This window comes from Empidonax traillii, unplaced genomic scaffold (assembly GCF_003031625.1).
Source record: "Empidonax traillii isolate 1590-97213 ecotype Southwest subspecies unplaced genomic scaffold, ASM303162v1 scaffold46:size3806547, whole genome shotgun sequence".
Lineage (NCBI taxonomy): Eukaryota > Metazoa > Chordata > Aves > Passeriformes > Tyrannidae > Empidonax > Empidonax traillii.
Genome location: NW_020955239.1, coordinates 2,705,256 through 2,725,771, shown reverse-complemented (window position 1 = coordinate 2,725,771; position 20,516 = coordinate 2,705,256). Strand labels below are relative to the sequence as shown.

At 45.6% G+C, this 20,516-nt stretch overlaps 1 protein-coding gene across 2 annotated transcripts in view; it reads left to right on the top strand.

Annotated features, from left to right (window-relative positions):
* The window catches only part of IGSF11 (immunoglobulin superfamily member 11), a 102,344-nt gene that overhangs the window by 9,306 nt on the left and 72,522 nt on the right, over window positions 1–20,516 (top strand). Inside the window, exon 1 of one of the 2 annotated variants that reach the window (XM_027878856.1) lies at window positions 629–767. The exons of the other annotated variant lie outside the window; for it this stretch is intronic. Within the exon in view, the coding sequence (XP_027734657.1) occupies window positions 761–767 (7 nt within the window). The 5' untranslated portion in view covers window positions 629–760. Of the gene's footprint in view, window positions 1–628; window positions 768–20,516 lie in introns of those variants that run through there. 2 annotated transcript variants of the gene reach the window in all.

The window sequence follows — 20,516 nt, the reverse complement described above, 5'->3', positions numbered from 1 at the left end:
GGACCTTGGCTACTTGGCAGAGGGACAGAATAGCCTCCATCTGTCTGCAAAATTATTGTGTCCTTGGCTTGTCAAGGGCAGCCCTTCCTTTTGCCCCTGAAACAGCTGGTGTGCCCTGGGCCCTCATTAGGGGACTCATTCGCAGTCAGCGCCTTCCTCTTTTGCACTGAAAATGCCTTGGATACAGAGAGTAGGCTTGTGTTTTTCAGCTGCATGGAGTTGCAGCAAGGCTGTGTTTTGCTTGTTCTTTAGGGAATGCTGTTATATTAGTTAGCTCTACAGTAGCTTTTTTGCATAGTTTCATCTGTTCTTGCTGCTTTCATCCCTATTCCCAGTGGCTGCTTTGCTTTTTTTTTTTTCCCCTTTCTGAGACTGTATTTCAGCTGCCACATTGACAGCAGTTGTCTGTTTATCCACAGAATAGGTACAACGCAGGCAGGTTTCCCCCACCCCTTTAGTCCCCATCCTCCAGCCCTCCTGGACTACATCCCCGTCCCCCACTGCTTCACCTTCACTGGGAGCTCCAGCTCTGAGCCAGAGGGCTCCAGTGGAGGGGACTGCTGCGGGGGAAGGGGGGGAGATGAGGCATCCCACCGCCACCGGCTTGTGTTGCATCCTAATTGCAAATAGCCCTTCCGGAGTCAGCAGTTTGTGGGAATAATTGACAGGAGGTGTCGGCGAGGTGCTGAGTCAGAGCGAGGTGTGCTTGCCAAGTCACTGCAGCAGAAGGAGTCCGCTCGCTTCGCGTGGAGGGAAGCCAATGGACGGTGGGTTTCCTAGCTGCCTTTTGGGCCTCTTTCTTTTCTTTCTCTGAGGCTGCAACTCAGCAGCGATGATGCTATGCATGTAAGGGAGAAACCAGGGGGGTGGGGGAGCTCTTTATTTTTTGCTTTTTCCTTTTTGTTTTGTTTTGTTGTTTTGCTTTTTTTTTTTTTTTTTTTTTTTTTTTTTTTTTTTTTTTTTTTTGGCTATGAGTGCTGGAGATTAGGAAATGCGGGCTCCATTCCCACCTGCTGCCACTGGGTCTCTGTGCTGCCACTTCTATGCTTCAAACAAGTAGAAGGGGTAGAACACATATTGGGGTTAGAGTCGAGTGAGTGGCCCTAGTGGAAGATCTATCTCTCCTGAGAGAGGAAAAGCAGCATGTGACACCCTCAGCCAAGCAAGGGGGATAGCTATGCAGGCCAAAAAAGCTGCAAAATAAAATGACTGAAAAGGTGTTTTGTCCTGTCCTTCCTGAGGGTTACTTCTGCTGCAGTGTCCTACCATTTGTTTAGGGGTTTGAAATTACTTGTTTGACATGCAGGAAGATGAGTGCTTGTCCTATATACGTCTAGCACCTGATGGACCTCCAGGTCAGGCTCGTGAGAGCTTTGCCATTTATTCCTGACCTTCTTGAGTATGGCTAGCATCAGTGTTTATACTAGAGCTGAATCTGTCCCAGAGATCTGGCTCCTTTCCTTGTTTCAGGGTGACTTCAGATGTCTTTGTCTTTCTCCCCCTCTATACCACTGGCTACCATTTTTCTACCATGGACAAAGGTTGGTGTTTGTTTGCACAGTGATCTAAATATATGTATCTGCTTTGTGCTGCCTTTGTAGGGAAAGCATATTATTTTTGCTTTTAGCAACCACTCTGTAGAAAGAGATGAGGAGCATGAAGACAGAGGCCCGTGTGTTTTTCAGAACCTTTCATATCTATGCTTCACTCCACCCACCCACATTTTTAATGTTAATCTTTGTATAATCTTCCTCTTCACTGACTCAGGTAACAGCCGTGTTATTTAGATCATCATGCAGTGGATGGGGAAAACTGAGGCCCAGAGATGGGAAGTGCCTTTCCCACTGTCATGTAGGATTCCCACCAGCAACCTGGGGTTGAAGCCTGAATCTCCTGAGTGCCAGCCCATGCCTTTCCCAAGGGACCATGCTGCCTGCCCACTGATTTAGTTAGCGGCCTGCTGAATAGTTTTGATCCTGAGTTTTTATGGCATTGGCTCCTGGATGATTATCAACTTTGAGCCTTTAAAGAAAATCTACAGTGACTAAATTGAATGTCTCTTCCCTCATCCTTGTCTCGACCACCTTCATGATGAATATCGTGCACAGGACCCCCAGAGAGGTGGCCCTGGGGTCACTGGGGATGATGTCTCTTCCTTGACTCTGCCTGTTCACATACTGGGTGCAGTCTGTGACACTGGTGGCAATCTTAAACCATCTGTGCCTTGAGGACCCTTTGGAGGAAATCTTTCCCCACTGGGTTCTTCTGTGAGGTCAACCAGGGATAGCTTAGAACTCAGGGCTGGTTTGGGAGGCCCAGGATGCTCTACAAGACTGGCCTGCCTTCAATTTATTTCTTTGTGAGCTTTGCAATGGATGATGGAGATGTGCTAGCCAGAGCACTGCTATAGAGGAGTGGATCTGGTCCTCATGCATTTTGAATTAGTCTTCACTGCTCAAGGAAACCATAGTTTCCATCTGGTTTAATACAGCCCTCCCACCTTATCCATTCTCTATCCATGGTGTGACTTCACTCTGGAAATGGGAAAAAAATTAGAGCACTGTCTGTTACAATTGGGATTTTATAAGGTAACTCTGGGAATTACGTGCTCAATTCCCCCAGGTTCCCTTTAAACAGCCTAGCTGATGTGAATTTATATTGAAAATAAGCAAGGAGTGGAAGCAGTCTTGCCAGCAGATCCACAGCTATTTTCCCTGTGTTTGGCGTAGCAACTGCCATGGTAAAGCTTATTTAGATTTTAAGGTCTCTGGGTCAGGACCTAGGACTGGAGTCTTCAAGAGGTGTCTGATGTGAATGGACCCTATGCCCTTGCCTCCTCTGGCCCTGAGCTGAGGGTCTTTTAAAACACTCATAAGTACTGTGGAAATACCAGTGTGTAATAACACTGTGTGTAGGGCCTCTGTGCTGTGCTCGGGCTTGACAAATGCACCTAACATCCACTGGACTGAGTCTGCTATGAGTCAGTCCAGAATGGTGAAGCTCTGCAAAACTAACCCTTCTTCCATTTCCAAGGAGTAAAAATGTGCATAGATGATGAGGTGTAGCATTTCATTGCAACTCACTGCAAATAGCAGCAATAGAATTTGCTTTGCAGATAATCAAGAGATTCTTTCTACAACTGCAAGAATCTTTTTTTATTCTCTTCCTCCATAACCAAAGAATGACACCTTGCATCAGCTTTCTACAAATGGAGAAATTCAGTGACAATCATCATACTTTTAATTAAAAGTAAACAGTTATGATATTAAGAAAATAAAACAACTGCTGGAGACCAAATTAGTAGTGGAGCATAGCTGTCATTTAGAACAAGGCAGGACACAAACAAGATGAAAAAGCTGCCTTCATCCTTGCTTACGAGTAAGAACTCTTCATGGATTTTGTTTTCATGGCTAAAATGAATTTCATAGAGTATTTTAGGGGTTTTTTTTTTGGAATTTGTTGCTCTGGCCATATAGCCAGGGCACAGGTGACAGCTTGTCTTGTAGCTTCAGAAGGGGAAAAGTGATTCAGGTGGGTATGATGGCGACCCTGTGAGCCAGTGTAGAGCCAGCAGGTCTCAGAAAGCCACTATTTTCCCCTGACGGTGATCTTCTTCTAGATCTTTCTCTTCCCTTAGCTCTCTGATGCATCTCCTGCATCTCCCACCTTTATGAAAGAGTTCAATATGTTGCTTGATGGACACAAAGAAATGTCCAGCCCTCACTGTGAATTTATGTGAAATGGGCCCAAGTTGTGTAAATCTCATTAAATTAGCCAACTGTGTAAGACTTCCATTTGTTTTGGCTTTGCTCAGAGAACAGCTTGGTTTGTTCTCTTAGATTTGAAGAGTTATTCAGCCTTGGAGCTCAAAATCAAAACACAGTCTAAAATCAGACCAGGTCTCCTTAGCTCAACTTTTAAAACAGAAACGTATTACACTCAAAGTCCATTAAAGTTAAAAGGCTGTCTTAATGCATGTGTATATATATAATATATAATAATGCATATATAACTGGACAGCCAAAATAAAGCAGCACTGGGAAATGCATAAGTTAATGATGCCTTGTTATGTATCCTCTATCATTTATGGCACGAATCCTGTATCTTTTATGGAATGAATTTTATAGTCTAAGTGGTAGTAAGATTAGAGGTAGGTGAATAATTTATAGCAAATAATTTATTTAATGAATTCCTCTTCCATTTCTATTTGCAAACTGTTTGTGAACATCCTGTGGTTTCTTTGCATTTTACTTACTTGAGATTACTTACTGAATAGCTTCTACAAATAATATTTGACATACTGCAAGCTTGTGAGCAGGTTTGGTGGGTTTTTTTTTTACTGTTTGTAGGAGGGGTAGGAGCATTTCAGCTCCAGGTTTCGTTGCTCAGCAGTGATACAGAGCAAAAGTTCATGCTTTAGTATTTCACTATCCTGACAAAGTAATTGTTAGAATTCAGCAGTTTCTGAAAGGTAGCAAGAATAAGCTATTACTTTTTAATAATTATTCAGACTGTTTGCATGGATAGGCAAGTTCGAAATTCACTTTTGTCAGCGAGTGCTAAAATTGCTCAAAATGTGTTACTTCCTTGTACATTCACGTCACTGAATTAGAATAGTTGCAGAAATGAACAGAACGCTGTAAGGTCCACAGTGTGCTGTGCATATGCCTGACTTCAGGCATATTCTTGAGTAGATGCATAAGTGGTAGAGTGGCAAATTATGAACTTCAGCATATGTTTAAGTGGTTTTCTGAACTAGGGACCAAAATAGAGGAAAAAACAAATTTATCTTTTATGAAAGTGAAAATGCAAGAGAATTTTGTTTCCTTATCTGCAATTATGGGGCATTGCATCTTTTGGATGGGAGAGGGGGAAACAATGATTTAAATACTGCATTAAGTTGCAGTATTTCCGATTTCATCAAATACAAGGCAGTTAATCCGAAGTTTCCCATGCATGTCCTTTTGTGTATTTTTGCCCCTTAAATACTGGAGGAATTAACATGAAGAATTGAAAAAATAAAAAACCCTCTCCCCAAATCCTCAGCCATTAGTTTAAGTTACTATTTTATTTATATCTTAATTTTTAAAGATTTCTCATATTTTAGAATATTTTCCATGTTCTTTTATCCACTTATCATGACTCTAAAAAAAAATCATTTGGAAATATTAAATATTGTTTGACAAAAGTGACCATCAGAGAAACGATAACTTTCTCTGAATCTGCAAGGAACAGGTATAAGTTACTCTAACATCTTAAAGACCTGTCATAACAATGTAAACTGCTAAAGGTTTACATTCTTCTGTGCAACTTTTGAAAGCTACACATTAGGGAAAGCAGCTTCTGAAGTTGTGTGTTAGATCTTTCAGCTTTGTAACGCAGGTGGTGTTTCACTGGCCTGCTGGAAAGACACAATTGAAGAGTTGATTTTGTGGGTTTGTGAACCAGTGAGACCTCATGTTCTTCCCATTTGTGCCTTCAGGCTGAACTTTGTGGGGTCTCTTATGTCTAACAGAGGGTTGAGCGTGGCACTGAGTACCTCACCTGTACCTGCCCATCTAATTTCATGAATCCTATGGAAAGGCAAGTAATACCTTTAAGGCCTTTTCTCTTCTGTCAGAGGAGGGATGGGCGCAGGGGCCTTGTATTCCAAGGAAACAATCATTTCTGGGCCACAATGCCCATGAACATATTGAGTCTAAGTAGCTAGCAGAAGACCAGAGATGGCTCAGGCCAGTGTGGTCTGGAATCTGGGAAGGGAGAAAGCCATCTCTAGGTGATGAATGATGTGTGGGATGCAACTGCAGAAATAGGCAGTCAATTTTGGATGAAGAACAGCAACTGTTCCTGCTGACTTGCAAGGGCTAAAGCAACCTCTTTGGAGCAGAGAGTCAAAGGAGTAAGGTGTTGTTTCTTATATCAGTGATCAGAAATGCACCCAAGCCATGCTCTGCACCGAAGCCCCAGACCAGACATATCACAGGGACAAGCCTGCAAAATGTGGTCATCAATGTCCACCAGTGTTTATATCCAAGTGACTTGCACTATGTACATGAGAAGATGGCTTTTTCCATGGCTTTTTCCAAAAGGAGAGTTTTTGGACCTCTGTCCACGTCTTGCCGTTTAGGAGATGGTCCAGATCCCAGTCTTGCACACATAGAAATCAACAGCTTTGTGTAGCTGGGAAGGTGAGAAAACTTTTGTCAGGAAGAAGAAAGGAGTGCTGGAGCTGCACTAGGAGTGTGTGCTGCAGGGAGGACTGTGGAGTCCCTGGACTGTGTGTTCCCCAATCTATATTACTATTTATCGATCCATGCTCCTCACCCACTGTCTTTCTCCGTGTTATGTCCTATGATTCCAGCCCCAGGGCTGGAGAGCATACTGTAAGGAAAAGCTGGCAGTGCAATTCCAAATTTTGCGCCAACAGTCTTCTTTCCTCTTTCTAAGGCTTTCTGAACATTAATCACAGAAAATTTATCCATGCTTATTGCTCATCCTTGGCACCTTTTATGACCTCAGCGATGAACACTGTGAAATTAAAAACCAATCACCTATACCAAACAAGATAAACAACAAATGGTCCCAACAGTCTGCCACGTTTCCTGTCACACTACAGGAATGCCTTTAGCAGCAAAATAAGTAGCACTGCATTAGGTTTAAAGGGGCATGCTATATCCTGCAAGGGCTGTGGGCACTTGCATCTATGACTGGAAAAGCATCAACAGACTACTTGAGGTAACTGCATCCTCATTATTCTGGGACCAGAGCCTGGTCAGCTCAGGAAGGTGGGAGATCAAAGGCTGCTTCTGAATTTAGCTTGGGTTCACTTTCATAGAACCTTGAGACGGAAATGGCAGAGGAGGTTAGTTTGCAAAGAAGTGTGGCTATGTCTCCATCCAGTGGCTAGTGCCACTGATAATGAATCAGCATCCCACAGAAATCCAGCTTTATTTGGGGAACTGTCCCAAAAGAAGGATGTGGCAGAGGGGAGGCTGTCTTCCTAAAATGGACTTTTATAGAGGTCTAAGATGTGTTTTATCTTGTCTTGTGCCTTTCTGTCATCCTGTGTCCAGTGTTATAAACATAGACTTATGGACAGCATCAATAAAAATATAATATTATAATATAATAATTATTATTAAGTATTCTACACTAGCTTGGAAAGACTCTGGCTATGCCAGCTGGTTCTGCTGTGATTCCAATTGGATGGTGCACAGTTTCATACCTAAATGGCTGTGGCCACACATCAGGTTCGCTCTCTGTCTCTCACAGTCAGCCAGGACAAGTTGAAACAGGCAAAAGGAAAGAAAATAGACAAATTTCCGCATCCATAGCAGCTGGAGTGAACGCCAAACAGATGGGCTCTTCCACCCCGATTATCCTAACCTCCTAAATATAGAAATACAGGCTTTTTTTTTTCTTCTTCTATTTTTTTTTTATAAATTTAAATTACCCGAGGGGGTGGTGTTAGCTCACGCTAGGGCAGTGCTAACGAGTGCAAATAGAAGTCATCTGCTGACAGAGTCAGATCACGGCTTCTGCTCATGACTATCCCCCCACCCTGCCCCTACACGTTTTTCCCATTGGTAATGTGGGGATGAGTAGGGGCTGAAGCCATTATCTCTGTGGGGTAGGGAAATTTGTATTTCCCTATGTGCATGAACCAGCCCTCATTTCAAATCCTGTCTGTGATTATGCAGATACACAGAGTAAATGAGCACCAAAGAAAATGGTTAAGAACTACACATCCTCCTCACCTCCTCCTGCAGATGGTTTGATAAGTAGATGGGGCGGCTGTAGTCAAGTCACTGGAGGAGTTCACGGCTATTTTGGTTATCACTGCACAAGCACGCTGATAGATGTAGACTAGAAAGGTGCAGGGTCTGCTTTTTGTCATGTCCCAACCCATGGTTTTATGGAGCGTGCAGAGAGATTGAAGGGATGTCCTCTGGCAGCAGGCTGGTTGTGCCTGAACAACCTCATCTTTTTTGTTCTGCAGTGGTTGACACCAGCAAAACAACAGCATGGCAATACTTTGTGTGATTTCTTTGGACTTCTTTTGCTGTACTGAGAGTTTGGGTAGGAAAACTCTGGTGTTTTGTTTTTTTCTCCAATGGGGAAACACAGGACTTCACCAGTGCTGTGTTTTCCATTCATCTTCCAGATAACTTCCGCTCTTTCTTGCCTGGAGGCTGAAGTTCCTACCTGTTTTCAGGCTTTTTTTCCCTGACCAGCCTTGGGAATCAGGTGGCAAGAGGAGGTGCTGCCTGCATAATGTGGCAGAGGACTATAAGGCTATGTGTCTTCCCTCTGCTCTCTTTTAAACTTGCACAGTGGAGAGTGCGTACATCTGGGTCTTGCTTTCCCCACCTCTAGGAAGGGAATGAATGACAAGGGTTTGTCTGGGAAAAAACGTGGGTGCTGTATTACTGTTCCCACTGTAACCATGAACTAAGACATGTAATAAGGATAAAGGTTAGGAGCAAAACTGCACTGACTTGGGGCCCAGCCAGGCAGAACTGCAATGTTTTTCCCTTGTCATTATGTACAAGGGTGTGTTGTGCTCTGTGAATGTATCTACGCTACCATCAGTGCAGATACACAAATAGACCATGTATAGACTTCAGAGACTCTGTGAAGAAGTTCTTTATCTTATGGGCTGCTCTCCATGTAAGGATGCGTGTAGTTTATTAAAGCTCTCAGGGCTCATTTTGCTTGTGTGCTCATGCTGTCCTGCAGAAACCCAAACAGTTTTAACCTTAACCCCAGGTGCCAGAGTGCCATACGTACTCTTCTATAGGATCTGCATCTTCCTTGGAGGTGTCTCACATACAGGAGAGCTCAACAACTTTTGGAGAAGGCTGGCTGGGGAAGGTGTGGAGTTTGCACAGTGGAAGAAGGCCTCTAGGAATAAGTTTATCCAGCAGCTGGCAGGGTGACAGAACTGTAGGAAATTCTGCCTTGGGGCAGGAGGATGAAGCTGGTGATTTCCTGAGGGTTGCTGTGCAGGGAATTGTTACCTCTGGTCTTTCCAGGGTAGAGTGCTTCTCTTGTTACACTGAGGTCATGCAGAGTAGCGTTGTCTGGACCGTGAAGCACACAGATGCCATAGATACTGGGTAGTGAGGCGAAAGCAAATACATCTGGAAGCTTCCCCTGGAAACAGTCTGTGTTTGGCATGGCAGGGGTCATTCCACCGATAATAAGACCTCCTGGGGCCATGCTTATATTTGCACTGTGTTCCCCAGAGCCTGGGTTAGGAGAGGGCTTTGCAGCCCGGACGCAGCGCCAGACCTGTGCTAGCTTCCATGTTTTTCCTTAGGAGTCAGATAAGCTCTTGCAGATACTGCATATAAGCGATCACAGTGGAGAGGCACCTAATTGGCTTTGCAGGAGAGGAGCTTTTGGCATGGTTTATTCACTCTGATTCACGAGTGGCTGTATCAAACCTGGCTGGCACAGTGCAGGGTCACTCGAGCGTCTCTGTGCTGTGCACTTGAGTACTCCTGACCAGCAGCAGCTCAGGGGTGCAGGCACACCCGTGCTGGCTCCTCTGCACGCTGCCTGCTTGGCAGAGCTGCCTCACTCAGGCTTTGAGCCACTGCGTGCCTGATCTGTGTCTCGCAGCGACTTTGCCTCATTCATGCTGCGCAGAGCCAGGGCTCGTCGGCCAGCCGGACCTGCATAACCCTGATGGGAGCCACCACCGTATTTCTGCACCAACATCACGGCTATTCGACAACCTGCTCAGGTCCTCTCTAGAGACACCAACAGTATTTTTAGGATTTAAAAGAATAGTGATACCTCAAGGAGACACTGGTTGTGTTGCTCGTGTTTAAGGATGCCTGGTATTTTCAGTTATGCTTTTCATCTTTTCTTGCCTCAGTTTTACTTTTGGTAAATGGGGGTTAACAATCCCCCTGATTACAGTTGTTGCCCCCCCCCCCTTAGTAACCGTGGTAGTCATTATTGTTATCCTGTCTTTGCTTTGAGACACTTAACTATCTTGCCAGGTTTGAAAGACATGGCCTGGAATTTTCCTGTCCCTGGATTCTAGCTCAGACTGGCTTTGGATGGAAATTTTTACCCTCTTCTCTTCTACTTTTGAGAATAAGATTGAGGGGGAAAATGGGTTCCTGCATGTTTTAAAGTGAAAATATTTTCTTTTGAATGCTGTCTTTCAGCCATGTTTTGCAGCCAGACCTCAAAATGCAACAGATGAGTGTTCTGTGTGACATAGGTGTGCCTTCTGCCACCTTTGAGAAAATCTACCTGAATTAGGCTAGATAAAGAGCCTTTGAAAAATCAAATGTGATCATCCATGTGCTTAGCAGAGGCAACAGAGAATTCAGCGAGGAAAAAGCCCTTGATTTTTCACCCTTTGCAGCTTGTTCGTGTGCTAGGGATGTGCATCATGCTACCCCCTAGCACGCAAACCATGCTGAGAAGGCACTGGGACAAAGCCAGTGCACCCCTGCAGATGCCATGAGCTGAGCTAGGGCTCATCTTTGTCAGTAGGAGCAGGGTATGAGTCTGTGTTTCCCTTACCTGCTGAGGGGATTTCCTTTGTCATACTTGGAGGTGATGGAGAAGCAAGCCACCTTGTTCATGTTCAAGGAAAGAGGGAGCTGGTCAGGGAGGTGACCAAGGCAGGGGTTCCTGGGGACAAAGGGGCATGACGAGAGTGGGAACACACCAAAGAATTGGAGGTAGGAAGAAGAGAGGAAGTGGAGCCATATGGGACTGGATGGAGTGGACTCACTGGGAGTGAGTCACATTAATGGGCTGCCCCCAAGCCTTCTCTTCTTCAGGCTACACCAGTTCTCTCAGCCTCTCCCGTGGGAGACAATGGTCACACAGATGGATTAAGACTGGGAGTGGGGTTCTTCTTTGTGAGGGACCTTTTGGCCTGCCGATGCGCAGAGGATAGGGATGAGTCCGAGACTGGCTGGGCAAGACGACCAGTGTCCCATTTCAGAGAATCTGAAAAACTAGAAGAACTGAGCACTCTAAAACCTTCCCCAGGGATTCAGCGATTCTGTCTTCTGGCTGGGACTTGAAGAAATACCACAAATATAACCTGCAGTCACACATTTAATGTAAAGTCAGTAAGCCAGAGAATTAAATATATGCTCAGTTTCTGTCTCTCCTGGAGGTCGAAAGAAACATGAACAAAGTGATTTATTTATTTGTTTGTTTGTTTTAGTACATAATCAGCAGTGCCAATGGATATGACATCTGTTGCTGTTGCTTTTCTGGCAGCGTCTGGGCTGAATACCTGAGCTGTGTTGATACTTGAGTGATTAGACAGTTTGCTTATAAACTACCTTGATGAAGTCTGGTACTTGCACAACAGGGGTTTAAAATGAGATGAATTAACATAATAAGAAGGTTATAACTATTAATAATTGCTATATTAGTAACAATAAGCAGCAATTAATTTAAAAAATTTAGATAGTTTAAATTTCTGCTAAGTAGATTACCCCTTTCTCCATTCCTTGCAGGTATGTTATATTTCTGAAATTTCTCCTGCCACTTCTGTGTTGAGAACTCATTGGTGTGGTGGCCATTCACTATTTTATGTTTCCTGCTGTTCCACTGAGGAGGAGAAGAGTTTTAGTGCAGGAAACATCCAGGAAACCATGGTGTGGGACTTCTGCAGTATAAGTATTTCATCATCACTGCTGGCAGTATGGGCATAATCTGTTTCTTCCTTTGGGAAGAAAACTGGGAAGGAAAAGGAGAGACATGATTCTACTGTAAAGTAAATGGCTTCAGTTAATGATTTAAAATGTAGAGAGGCTGCCAGACAATAGGGATAGGCACGTAATTTCCCCAGGAGCTGCACATGTGGAGCAGCACACATTTGTTAGCCAAGTGGAGGAATCGTAGCTGGGGTCTCTGGCAGCAAGGATTGCCAGGAGTGATGGGTGAGCTCACGTATGCCATGTTACCTGCACATCTAATCTCTCCCCCAGCATGGAACCATCAGGGGAAGAGGAGCCACTGAGTGAGGTGGGGACACAGCAGTCAAAAGATGCTTTGGGGGCAATAGTGCTCTGCCCTGCTTTTGTTAGTATTCAAAAGAGTGGAAGCTGAAGACAAAATGGTCTCTTGGCTGAATGTGATGTGTATTTTGTAGAGGCTAACTCAGCCTTCTGCATGGAAGTGGCTCACAGTGCCTGAACTTGGGCCCCTGACCCACACTAATGTAGTAGGTTTTTGCTCAGAAGCCATCACTCAGAAACAAGTTAGATGGTGGTGTTTTTCAGGGCTTGGGCAGAGTGATACCTGTATAGCATGAGGGACCAAGCGGGAGGGAGACCAAAGTTCCCAGAGCACCTCCCTCCTCTCTCTCATGGTACCTGGCATTGCAGCAGGTTGACTGGAAGGACAAGGTGAAGCTGATCAAACATGGTGCTAATAACAGTTGATGGCATAGCATTCTCCCTCCCTTCCCTCTCGCACTTCTCCATGGCAATGGAAAGGCACTAAGGCCTGTGAAACGTATGCCAAGATCACCATGTCTTATCAGCTCCAGTGGGCTGGGTTCTGCTGCAGAGTGGGGTTTGTAAATACTCCTTATTTGCGGGGAAGCTGCAGGGTTTGGCTGTCCTCATCTGCTTGCTCCAAAGTCTTTGTACAGGCAGGTTCAGTTGCGTAAGTGTTTGGGAGATGGCTGTTTGCTGCATGGGCATTCCTGGGAGCAAATAGGAAAATTTTCTACTTGGATTTTCTGGTTTCTTGCTCTCAGATTGTGACAACGCACAACACCCTGTGGTATAAGTCACTGGCCACATGAAGAGCTGGTGCAAGCAGACTCTCTCAAACAGAAAGGGTTTCTTTCCTTAAATCACTCACCAGGTGATTGCAAATAGAGAGTAAATAATTTTCAAATGGATCATGAATTGAGAGTAAATAATTTTTTTAACCGTGTGTTGTGAAGCAATCACAAATAAGTAAGAGGGCTGAAAGGGACACAAGGCATTGCCTGGAGAGTAACTGAACTGCTTTCTCCTACAAAAATCAATGGCAACAAGAGAGCCTCCTCCCCTTCCCTGCCCTCTGATCTCCAGGTGTTTTACCTGCGCCTAAGTATCTACTGAATATAAAGGTGGTGTTGTGAGAAACCTGGAGGTAGTGGCTCTTAATTCCTAGGGGTGATAAACATCTGGAGAGAGGGTTCATTTCTCTGCAAAATGTGTTAGTCCTTCCCAATGTGAAAGCATAGCTTTTTAATTAAAGCAATCTCTCTCCCACCTTGGTGAGCCTTGAAAAGACGTATTTTGTTCTGTTTGTCCACAGCACTTTGTGCTTTATCTTAATGGTTTAGATACAGGCTTTCTTACCTACTGGGGCAGTTTGGAGGCTGTCAGGTTTCTGGGCAAATGAAGCCTTCCCGTGTTTCTCCATAGTTTTGTTTCCAAGTATGTTCCTGTTGTCTATTAGTTAAGCAACAGAGCAAATGAGAAATACTGTGAGCAATTACTTTCTAAAGTGAGGGGTGAATGTGGGCAGGGCACACACGTTTAATTTTTTCTTTTGTTCCTTTCATTCCACACTTTTTTTTCTGGAATGCCTTTCCTGTGGATGACTCAGGGGGTTCCTGGCAAGCCCAGTTAAAAACCAGAGTCCAGTGTATAATTTCTTTTTTCTTGTCACCTGTGATCTTGTCTTGTAATAATTGAACTTTGGAGTAAGGCCCAGTCAATTACTCTGAAACTGCATCTTTGTTATCCCATTAGCAACACCAAAACCCAAAGCCAATCCCCAACTTTTTGGTTTTTTCTCCTGCTCAAGAAAGGAATATGCCAACTAAAGGTTGTTTTTAGGTTCTGTCTTTTTCCAGTGCCTAGACAAATCATGCATGGGAAAAGGATGCCATTCAGACTGGGGGAAGAGATGTTTCCCTTCCTAGTCAAGCCTGATCCAGGCTGGAGACTGGGATGAGGAGAGAGATCTGGACCTCAAGTGCTGGGCTCTGCAGGGCAGTTACTGTTTCCCAGGCTCTTGTTGGGGTTGTTAAGCCTGGAGAAGAAAAGGTTCTTATAGCACCTTATAGCACCTTTCAATAACTGAAGGGGGCTGAAAAAGAACTGGGGAGAGACTTTTTACAAGGGCACATAGTGACAGGGCAAGAGGAAACGGCTTCAAACTGAAAGAGGGTAGATTTAGATTAGATGTTAGGAAGCAATTCTTTACTGTGAGGGTGGTGAGGAACTGCCAACAGGCTGCCCAGAAAAGTTGTAGATGCTGTAGATCCCTGAAAATGTTCAAGGCCGGGGTAGATGGGGCTTTGAGCAACCTTATCTTGTGGAAGGTGTCCTGCCCCTGGCAGGGAGACTGAAAATAGGTGATCTTTAGGTCCCTTCCAAACCAAACCATTCTGCGATTCTACCTAGAATTAATTTCAATTGAGCACCACAGGGTAGCAGAAGCACAGCTGTGAAAATAAAGCCACAGGTCGGTTTGTAGAATTTCCTGTGATTGAAGTCATAATGTCTCCTCTTAATTAATTTAATTCAAGTTTAATTTATTGAGAGTTTGCCTTGATTTATTCCACTGCTCTCTCATACAGCTTGCGTGAAGAGCTGCTTCATTTTCTTGCAGACTGGAAAAGCATGTTATCATGTAATGATCTAGCAGAAGTTCTTGATGATACTACCCCCATCCTCTTGCCTTGTCCACCCCTCCATCAGGGGAAAAAGAAATTGTAAAGGAAGGGATGGATTCACAGGTTCTGCTGTTGAAAGAGGAGTGAGAAATTTCTTAGGACTTGATAACCATTTTTGCACGGCGTTATCAGCATGTCTTTGCACCAGGCTTGCTACAAGTCCCATGGGCACAAGTCCTTAATCCTTGGGGCTTTTATTTCTCCTTATGTGGCTCATTTGCATTTGAGATGTCCTTTTGGGATCATGGGCATGTTAGATGCCCAGCCTTACCTAATTTGCTTTTCACCGGGCAAGTTACACCGAGCACCTCCCTCCCCTTCACTGGGAAGGCTGGATTCCCTTTATTCCCCCACCAAAGGGTTTTGTTTTCGCCCTTCCAGCATGCACTTGTGCCCTCTGTGTGCTGGAGAGTGTCTCCCCCTCCTCCATCCCCTTCCCCCTGTATCCTTCTCCCTATCCAAAGTCTCCTAGCAATCTTCTTGTTGTTTGTGAGGAGACAGCAATCCTCCTCCTCCTTCTCCTCCTGGCTGGGTGCAAGGCCCTCATTTCCATTTGAATAGCAGGCTTTCTGCTGAGGCTTCCCCACCGCCCAGGCAAGGGAACAAGGAGCCCACTGTTCACGGCTGGGATGTTCAGCCAGCCCTGACGTCCCTGCTGTCCTCAATGCGGCTTTTCAGCCCCTCCACTGGAGCCCGGGGCGCCGGGCTGGTGGGGGACAGGATCCCGGCCCTGGGCAACATGCCACTCATTTTAAGCAGCCCCAGCCTGTTCCCACTTCGGGCTTTATGGTCTATCAGAGGCCTGTTTGAGTCGCAGCTGGTTTTCGTGCGGCACCAGGGTAATAAAAAAGGGAGGGATAAGTCAAACTGGAGTGGTAGCGAGGGATGGGGAAGAGATAGGGTCCTTTGCCAAAGGTTGAATGATGAGCGGTTGCCTGCATGGGAGTGACCACGCGTTGTGGCCAGGACTTCTGTCTCACTAGCTCATGCTGACACCTCAGATCAAAGCTGACCTGTGCCTTGTGCCTGAAATATCCTTCTAAAAAACACATCCTGCCATGCAGGTAGCTGTCTGTATTGGCATTCGTTTGCAGACGTGCAGGTGCACCGTCCCATCTCCAAGGTTTCAAGGATAAAGGCAGGAGAGAGGAGCAACATCTAACCTCCTGCCCTGGGACTTCTGAGCTGGAGCAAATCAAACCCTCTTGCGCCATCCCGCCACTCAGAGCATGTTGTGAGGGCTGACCCCGCAGTGAACTGGTTGTGTTTGAAGCACTGGAGTCTCTTTAATACAGTCAGATGTGGATGAGGGCTGACAGCCCTCTCTGCTAATTTTTTTTGAGTTTTCCCTCCAGATGATGCTGGTGCAGGTGTTGTGGCAGATTGGTCTCCACCACGGGGAAGCTCCCCTTTCCAGTGAGGTGTGAAGGAACTTAACTACTTCTACTGCTTTCAGCATCCAGGGGCTCTAGGTGGCATGAGCAATCCCAACCGGCAAGCCACGAAGGAGCTCCCAATGTTGTGATGTGCCAGCCTGACTGTGGGTGCTGCTTTTTGGAACCAGTTTCCTTTTTTATTTTTTTTTTTTTCCTGTAGGCAGAGGTATGGGACGCCGGGTTTGTTTGTGTTTTCCCCCAAGTAGTGTCACACTGATGACATTTAAATTCAGTGGAGCAGGCACAGAAGGGGCAGCAGCAGAGCAGGCTTCCCTCTCTGCTGCTGTAGGAAGAGCCAGCTGGAGCGTGGGGACAGTGATGAGGCCAGGCAGACCTCTGCCAGGGCTGGCAGCAAACAAAGCCCACTAAAACCGGTTACAATGTGTTAAATCGCTAGTTCACAGCAGACAAGGAGAAACCTTTCTCTTCTGTCAGTATGGGTAAATTGCTCATAAGAAAAGATAATGATTTCTTTTGGTAACTGCTTAAAATTTGAATCTATCTGCACCTCTTTTTACCTTCCTTGGTTTTTCCGCTCAGTATTGTTCATTTGTCACTTGGATGCTGAGCTCTTGCAGTCCTGATTTCTGTCTTTTGATGAATACATCAGTTCAAACAAGCTACACCCCTCGGCAGCACTCAGATAACAGAGCATGTACAGAGCCCTGGGGGTCCTGCCTTCACCTCCTCTGCTTGTATCTCAGCTCTGGCAGCAAGTTAGGACTGGTGGTGCGAGGGTGGCACTGAATCCTGCAAGCAGTGTGAGGCTTATTCAGGTTGGTGGTGGAGGCTTGGAGCACAACAGATACTGCTTTTTTACTGCCAACAGAAATCCATTATTCCCTGTTCCCAGGGGGCAGGTGCCCTGAGTGATGCTCTTTGGCTACTCCAATGCTCTTGCCACAGAGTCAGTCCTGTGTGAAGGACAGGGTGTTGTGGCTTCCTGCCTGTGCCCATGGGTAAAGGGGCAGAAGAGAGAGTAAGAGACAGATCTGCAGTGGTGTGGAGGCTCTTAGCTGCTGTTCTAGCCTCCACTGACTTTGTTGGGAATTAGGTACTCAAACATTCTTGGCATCTGGACATAATAAGTGGAGACTTTGAGCAAATTGGTGGCAGTACCTGGGAGAGGTACTGACACCTTCCTAGCTTGGTGGCATAACCGCAGGATGATTCCTCCTCCTGCAAGCAGTCTCCTGGCTGCACATATCAGCACTGGGAATCTCACTGCACTCTCAGATTTCATGCACCTGTGACTAGTAAGAAGGGCTTTCTTTTTCCCAGCTCACTCTGCCTGCCATACTGGAGTGGGAACTGGGAAGCTCTGGCGGACTGGCACTTCCATGTATTCATCAGTAAGGTAAATTATTCCAGTAGAAGCTTTTTCCTTCCCCACAGCATCTTCCTGTGTATTTTGCACAGAGATGCTGTAGCAGCAGCCACAGCTGCACCTCGGCAAGTCTGTGCAGATAACTTGCAGCAAGTCACAGAAAATGTATTCTTTCCGCAGGAGTTTAATTGGGCGGGGAATCACATTAGCAGGGAGGGTACACTTACGGTGCCATACGGTGGACATCACTCAAGCTGGGCTTGAAAGGGCAGGCACTGCAGGGTGTGCAGCAGAGACCAAGCCATCCTGACTGCTCCCTGAGACTTGCAAAGGCTGAATAAAGCACAACACTTATAGTGGGGCACCTCAATTGAGCCTGGTTGCAGGAAGCACTACCAGAACTGTGCAGGGACCTCCAGAGATGTGAGTGCTCTGGCAGAGAATCCTTGCAGAGTAGGCAGTGTGCGTGTCCCTGTGCTGCTGTGTGTACTTGTGTTGTGGCCAGAACGTGTTTTAAAGGTGTGTGAGGAAATGTCATGTTGGCAATGTTGCTTTGATTCTGTGAGTGGACTCCAAGTTGCCCTCTGAGCCTGTGTTGGAAGACTGCTAAATATTGTGCTGCTAAATTAAACTGCCTCATAGGCAGGGTATTGGGGATACAGCTGGGCAGGAAAGGGGGACATTGGCTGAGCTGTGTCTCTTTTCTTGCTCTTTACTTTGTCATTCTTCACAAAGAGTTGAAATTGGATGACAAAACAGGAAATGGATCCTCCCCAAAATGTCATCCTCAAACCCAGCAGTGATTGTAAGGAAGAGAGTATGCATAAACTTAGAGTGTGCAGGAAAGGGCCTGGACTGGTTTAGTCCACGCCTGAAGCCTGAGCAAGCAGCTGGTGAGTCAAATCATATACATGTGCGCACACACAGAGACAAACATAGAGCTCTACACTTATCAGTAACAGTGGAATAGCATGGCCTCTGCATGTGAAAGATCATATCTGTGCTAAAGGTGCATCACCCAGGGAGGGTCATGCTGTCAGGGACTGCAAAGGAGAAAATTATTGATATATATTGCTGGAAGACCTAAAAGGTTACAGAAGGAGAACTAACTGTGCTGTTTAGGCTTCTTTTTTACATTTTTATTTATTAAAATGCTCTGGATGCAGAGTAGCTTCTCTCATTATTTATAAGTGTCGCTACCGCCTTGAAATGGAACTGCAGGCACTTTGATGAATGTGGTGAAAGCTTGTCTGGTGTCCCTGCCACTTCTCTAAAGTGCCTCCTGCGTCCTCTGCTGAATTGCTGTTTCATCAGTTTGGACAGCAGTGTTCCTCAGCAAATTGCAGTAAAAGTCTGGTTGCATCATCCCGTGCTAATGGAAATGGAGCAGGAGGGAGTGAGCATCCTGTAAGTTCTAGGCAGAGGAGGGACAGGAGGAAGAAGACAGACCTGCTGAGCCCCACTCACTTCTCCATCCTGGGGAGTTTAGTGAGATAGAGCTTCCTGTTCAGTATTGCTGTGAGTGTGCTTCTCTTCTGCCTTGTGCTGACAGCTAGCAGTGGCATCCCTGTTCGAATTGCCTGTGCCACAAAAGCAGAAATTAAATTGCTCCAGCCTCAGCCTCTGCTTCTGATCATTACAATGCCCGTGGTCTGGGAACAGTCAACTGATGGGCTGTACATGGAACTGTCCTGATAGCTGAGTTCAGGGAGCTTCTAAAGGGCTTGAGGAACTCATTTGGGGTCACAGAAGGCCAAAATACTGACATGGAAAAATCTAATGACCAAAATGAAGGGAGAAAGTTTGTTTACAACACACAAACAACAACCAAACTGACCAAAAAAACCCCAATCAACAACAATAAAGAAGGAACCTCTCAAAAACCTTGACTTCTCCTTTGGGCAGAGGGAATTGCTCTTAGCTCATCTTGCTAAGCAGAAGCTGCACTTGCACTGAAGCGAGTGCCTGTCAGGATGATGAGACAACAGAAAGCTTGTCCTACAAGGGGAGATTAGAAGAGCTTGGATGCTTTAGCCTGAGGAAAATGGTGGGGGGAGTATGAGAATGCTCTGTAAGTATGTCAGCAGGTAAACTGTGTGAAGTGGGAAGACTTTTTTGAAGATGTTTGCATCAGTACAGGCTCCTATAAATCAGTTGTGGGAATCTAGTGTAGGAATTAAAACATAATTTCAAATTGTTAAGGAAGTTTGGGAAGCAGCTTCCAAGCAGAGCAATGGGGTCAAAACTCCCGGATAGGCTTTAAGATGAGTCTTGATCTGTCTGTGAAGGGGATTGTATTAAGAGGGCCAGGCTCTGTGTACGAATAGCTTCTATTCCTATGCTGCTTCCTATGTTTCTAGTCCCACATTAACCATTCAGGCTTTGTGCATGAGATTTCCTTAAATGAAAAATCATAGGTGAAATGGAATGGTTTGCAACTTCAAACTCATCTGCTGGTTGTGGTGTTTTTTGATTGTTTGTTTTTGTTTGTTTGGTTGGGGTTTTTTATGGCTCCTTTCAGGGTGTCCTTTTGACCTGAAAATGCCGCAGCAGCATTTCACCCAGTGCCCAGGTTTCCCCTTCCTCGTCCTCAAGCCGTCTCACTTTTGTGTGAGCTGTTTCCACCAATGAATAGCACAACTCAGCACTTTTAGGGGCTGAAAGCTATTTACCAGCTAAGAGGGCAGCAGTACAAAACTATTTTCAGCACTGTGACCCACCTCGGCCAATTGGATTGTGTCTGGTAATCCTATTTGGTGGAGATGGGTTCACGTAACCTGAAATAGTTTCTACTCTTTGCCTTCACCTTCAGCTCCTGTGTCTACACAGCAACTGGTTTGTGATGCCTGTGCTGTAATACCTGACCTACAGAGGGGAGAAGAGCAGTGTGAGGGGTTGGGCTGAAGCTCCTGCTCCCTGCCAGGATGTTGCCCCTTTCTCCCCACCCATGCCCGGTAGCGCAGTGTCCTCATTCCACGGTGTGAGGTTGCTCTCTATCCCTTTGGAGCTAGACACAGATGTGTCTAGCTCTGACCTTCTGATAACAGCCCAGGCACCAGCCTAAACTTGGCTTGTACCT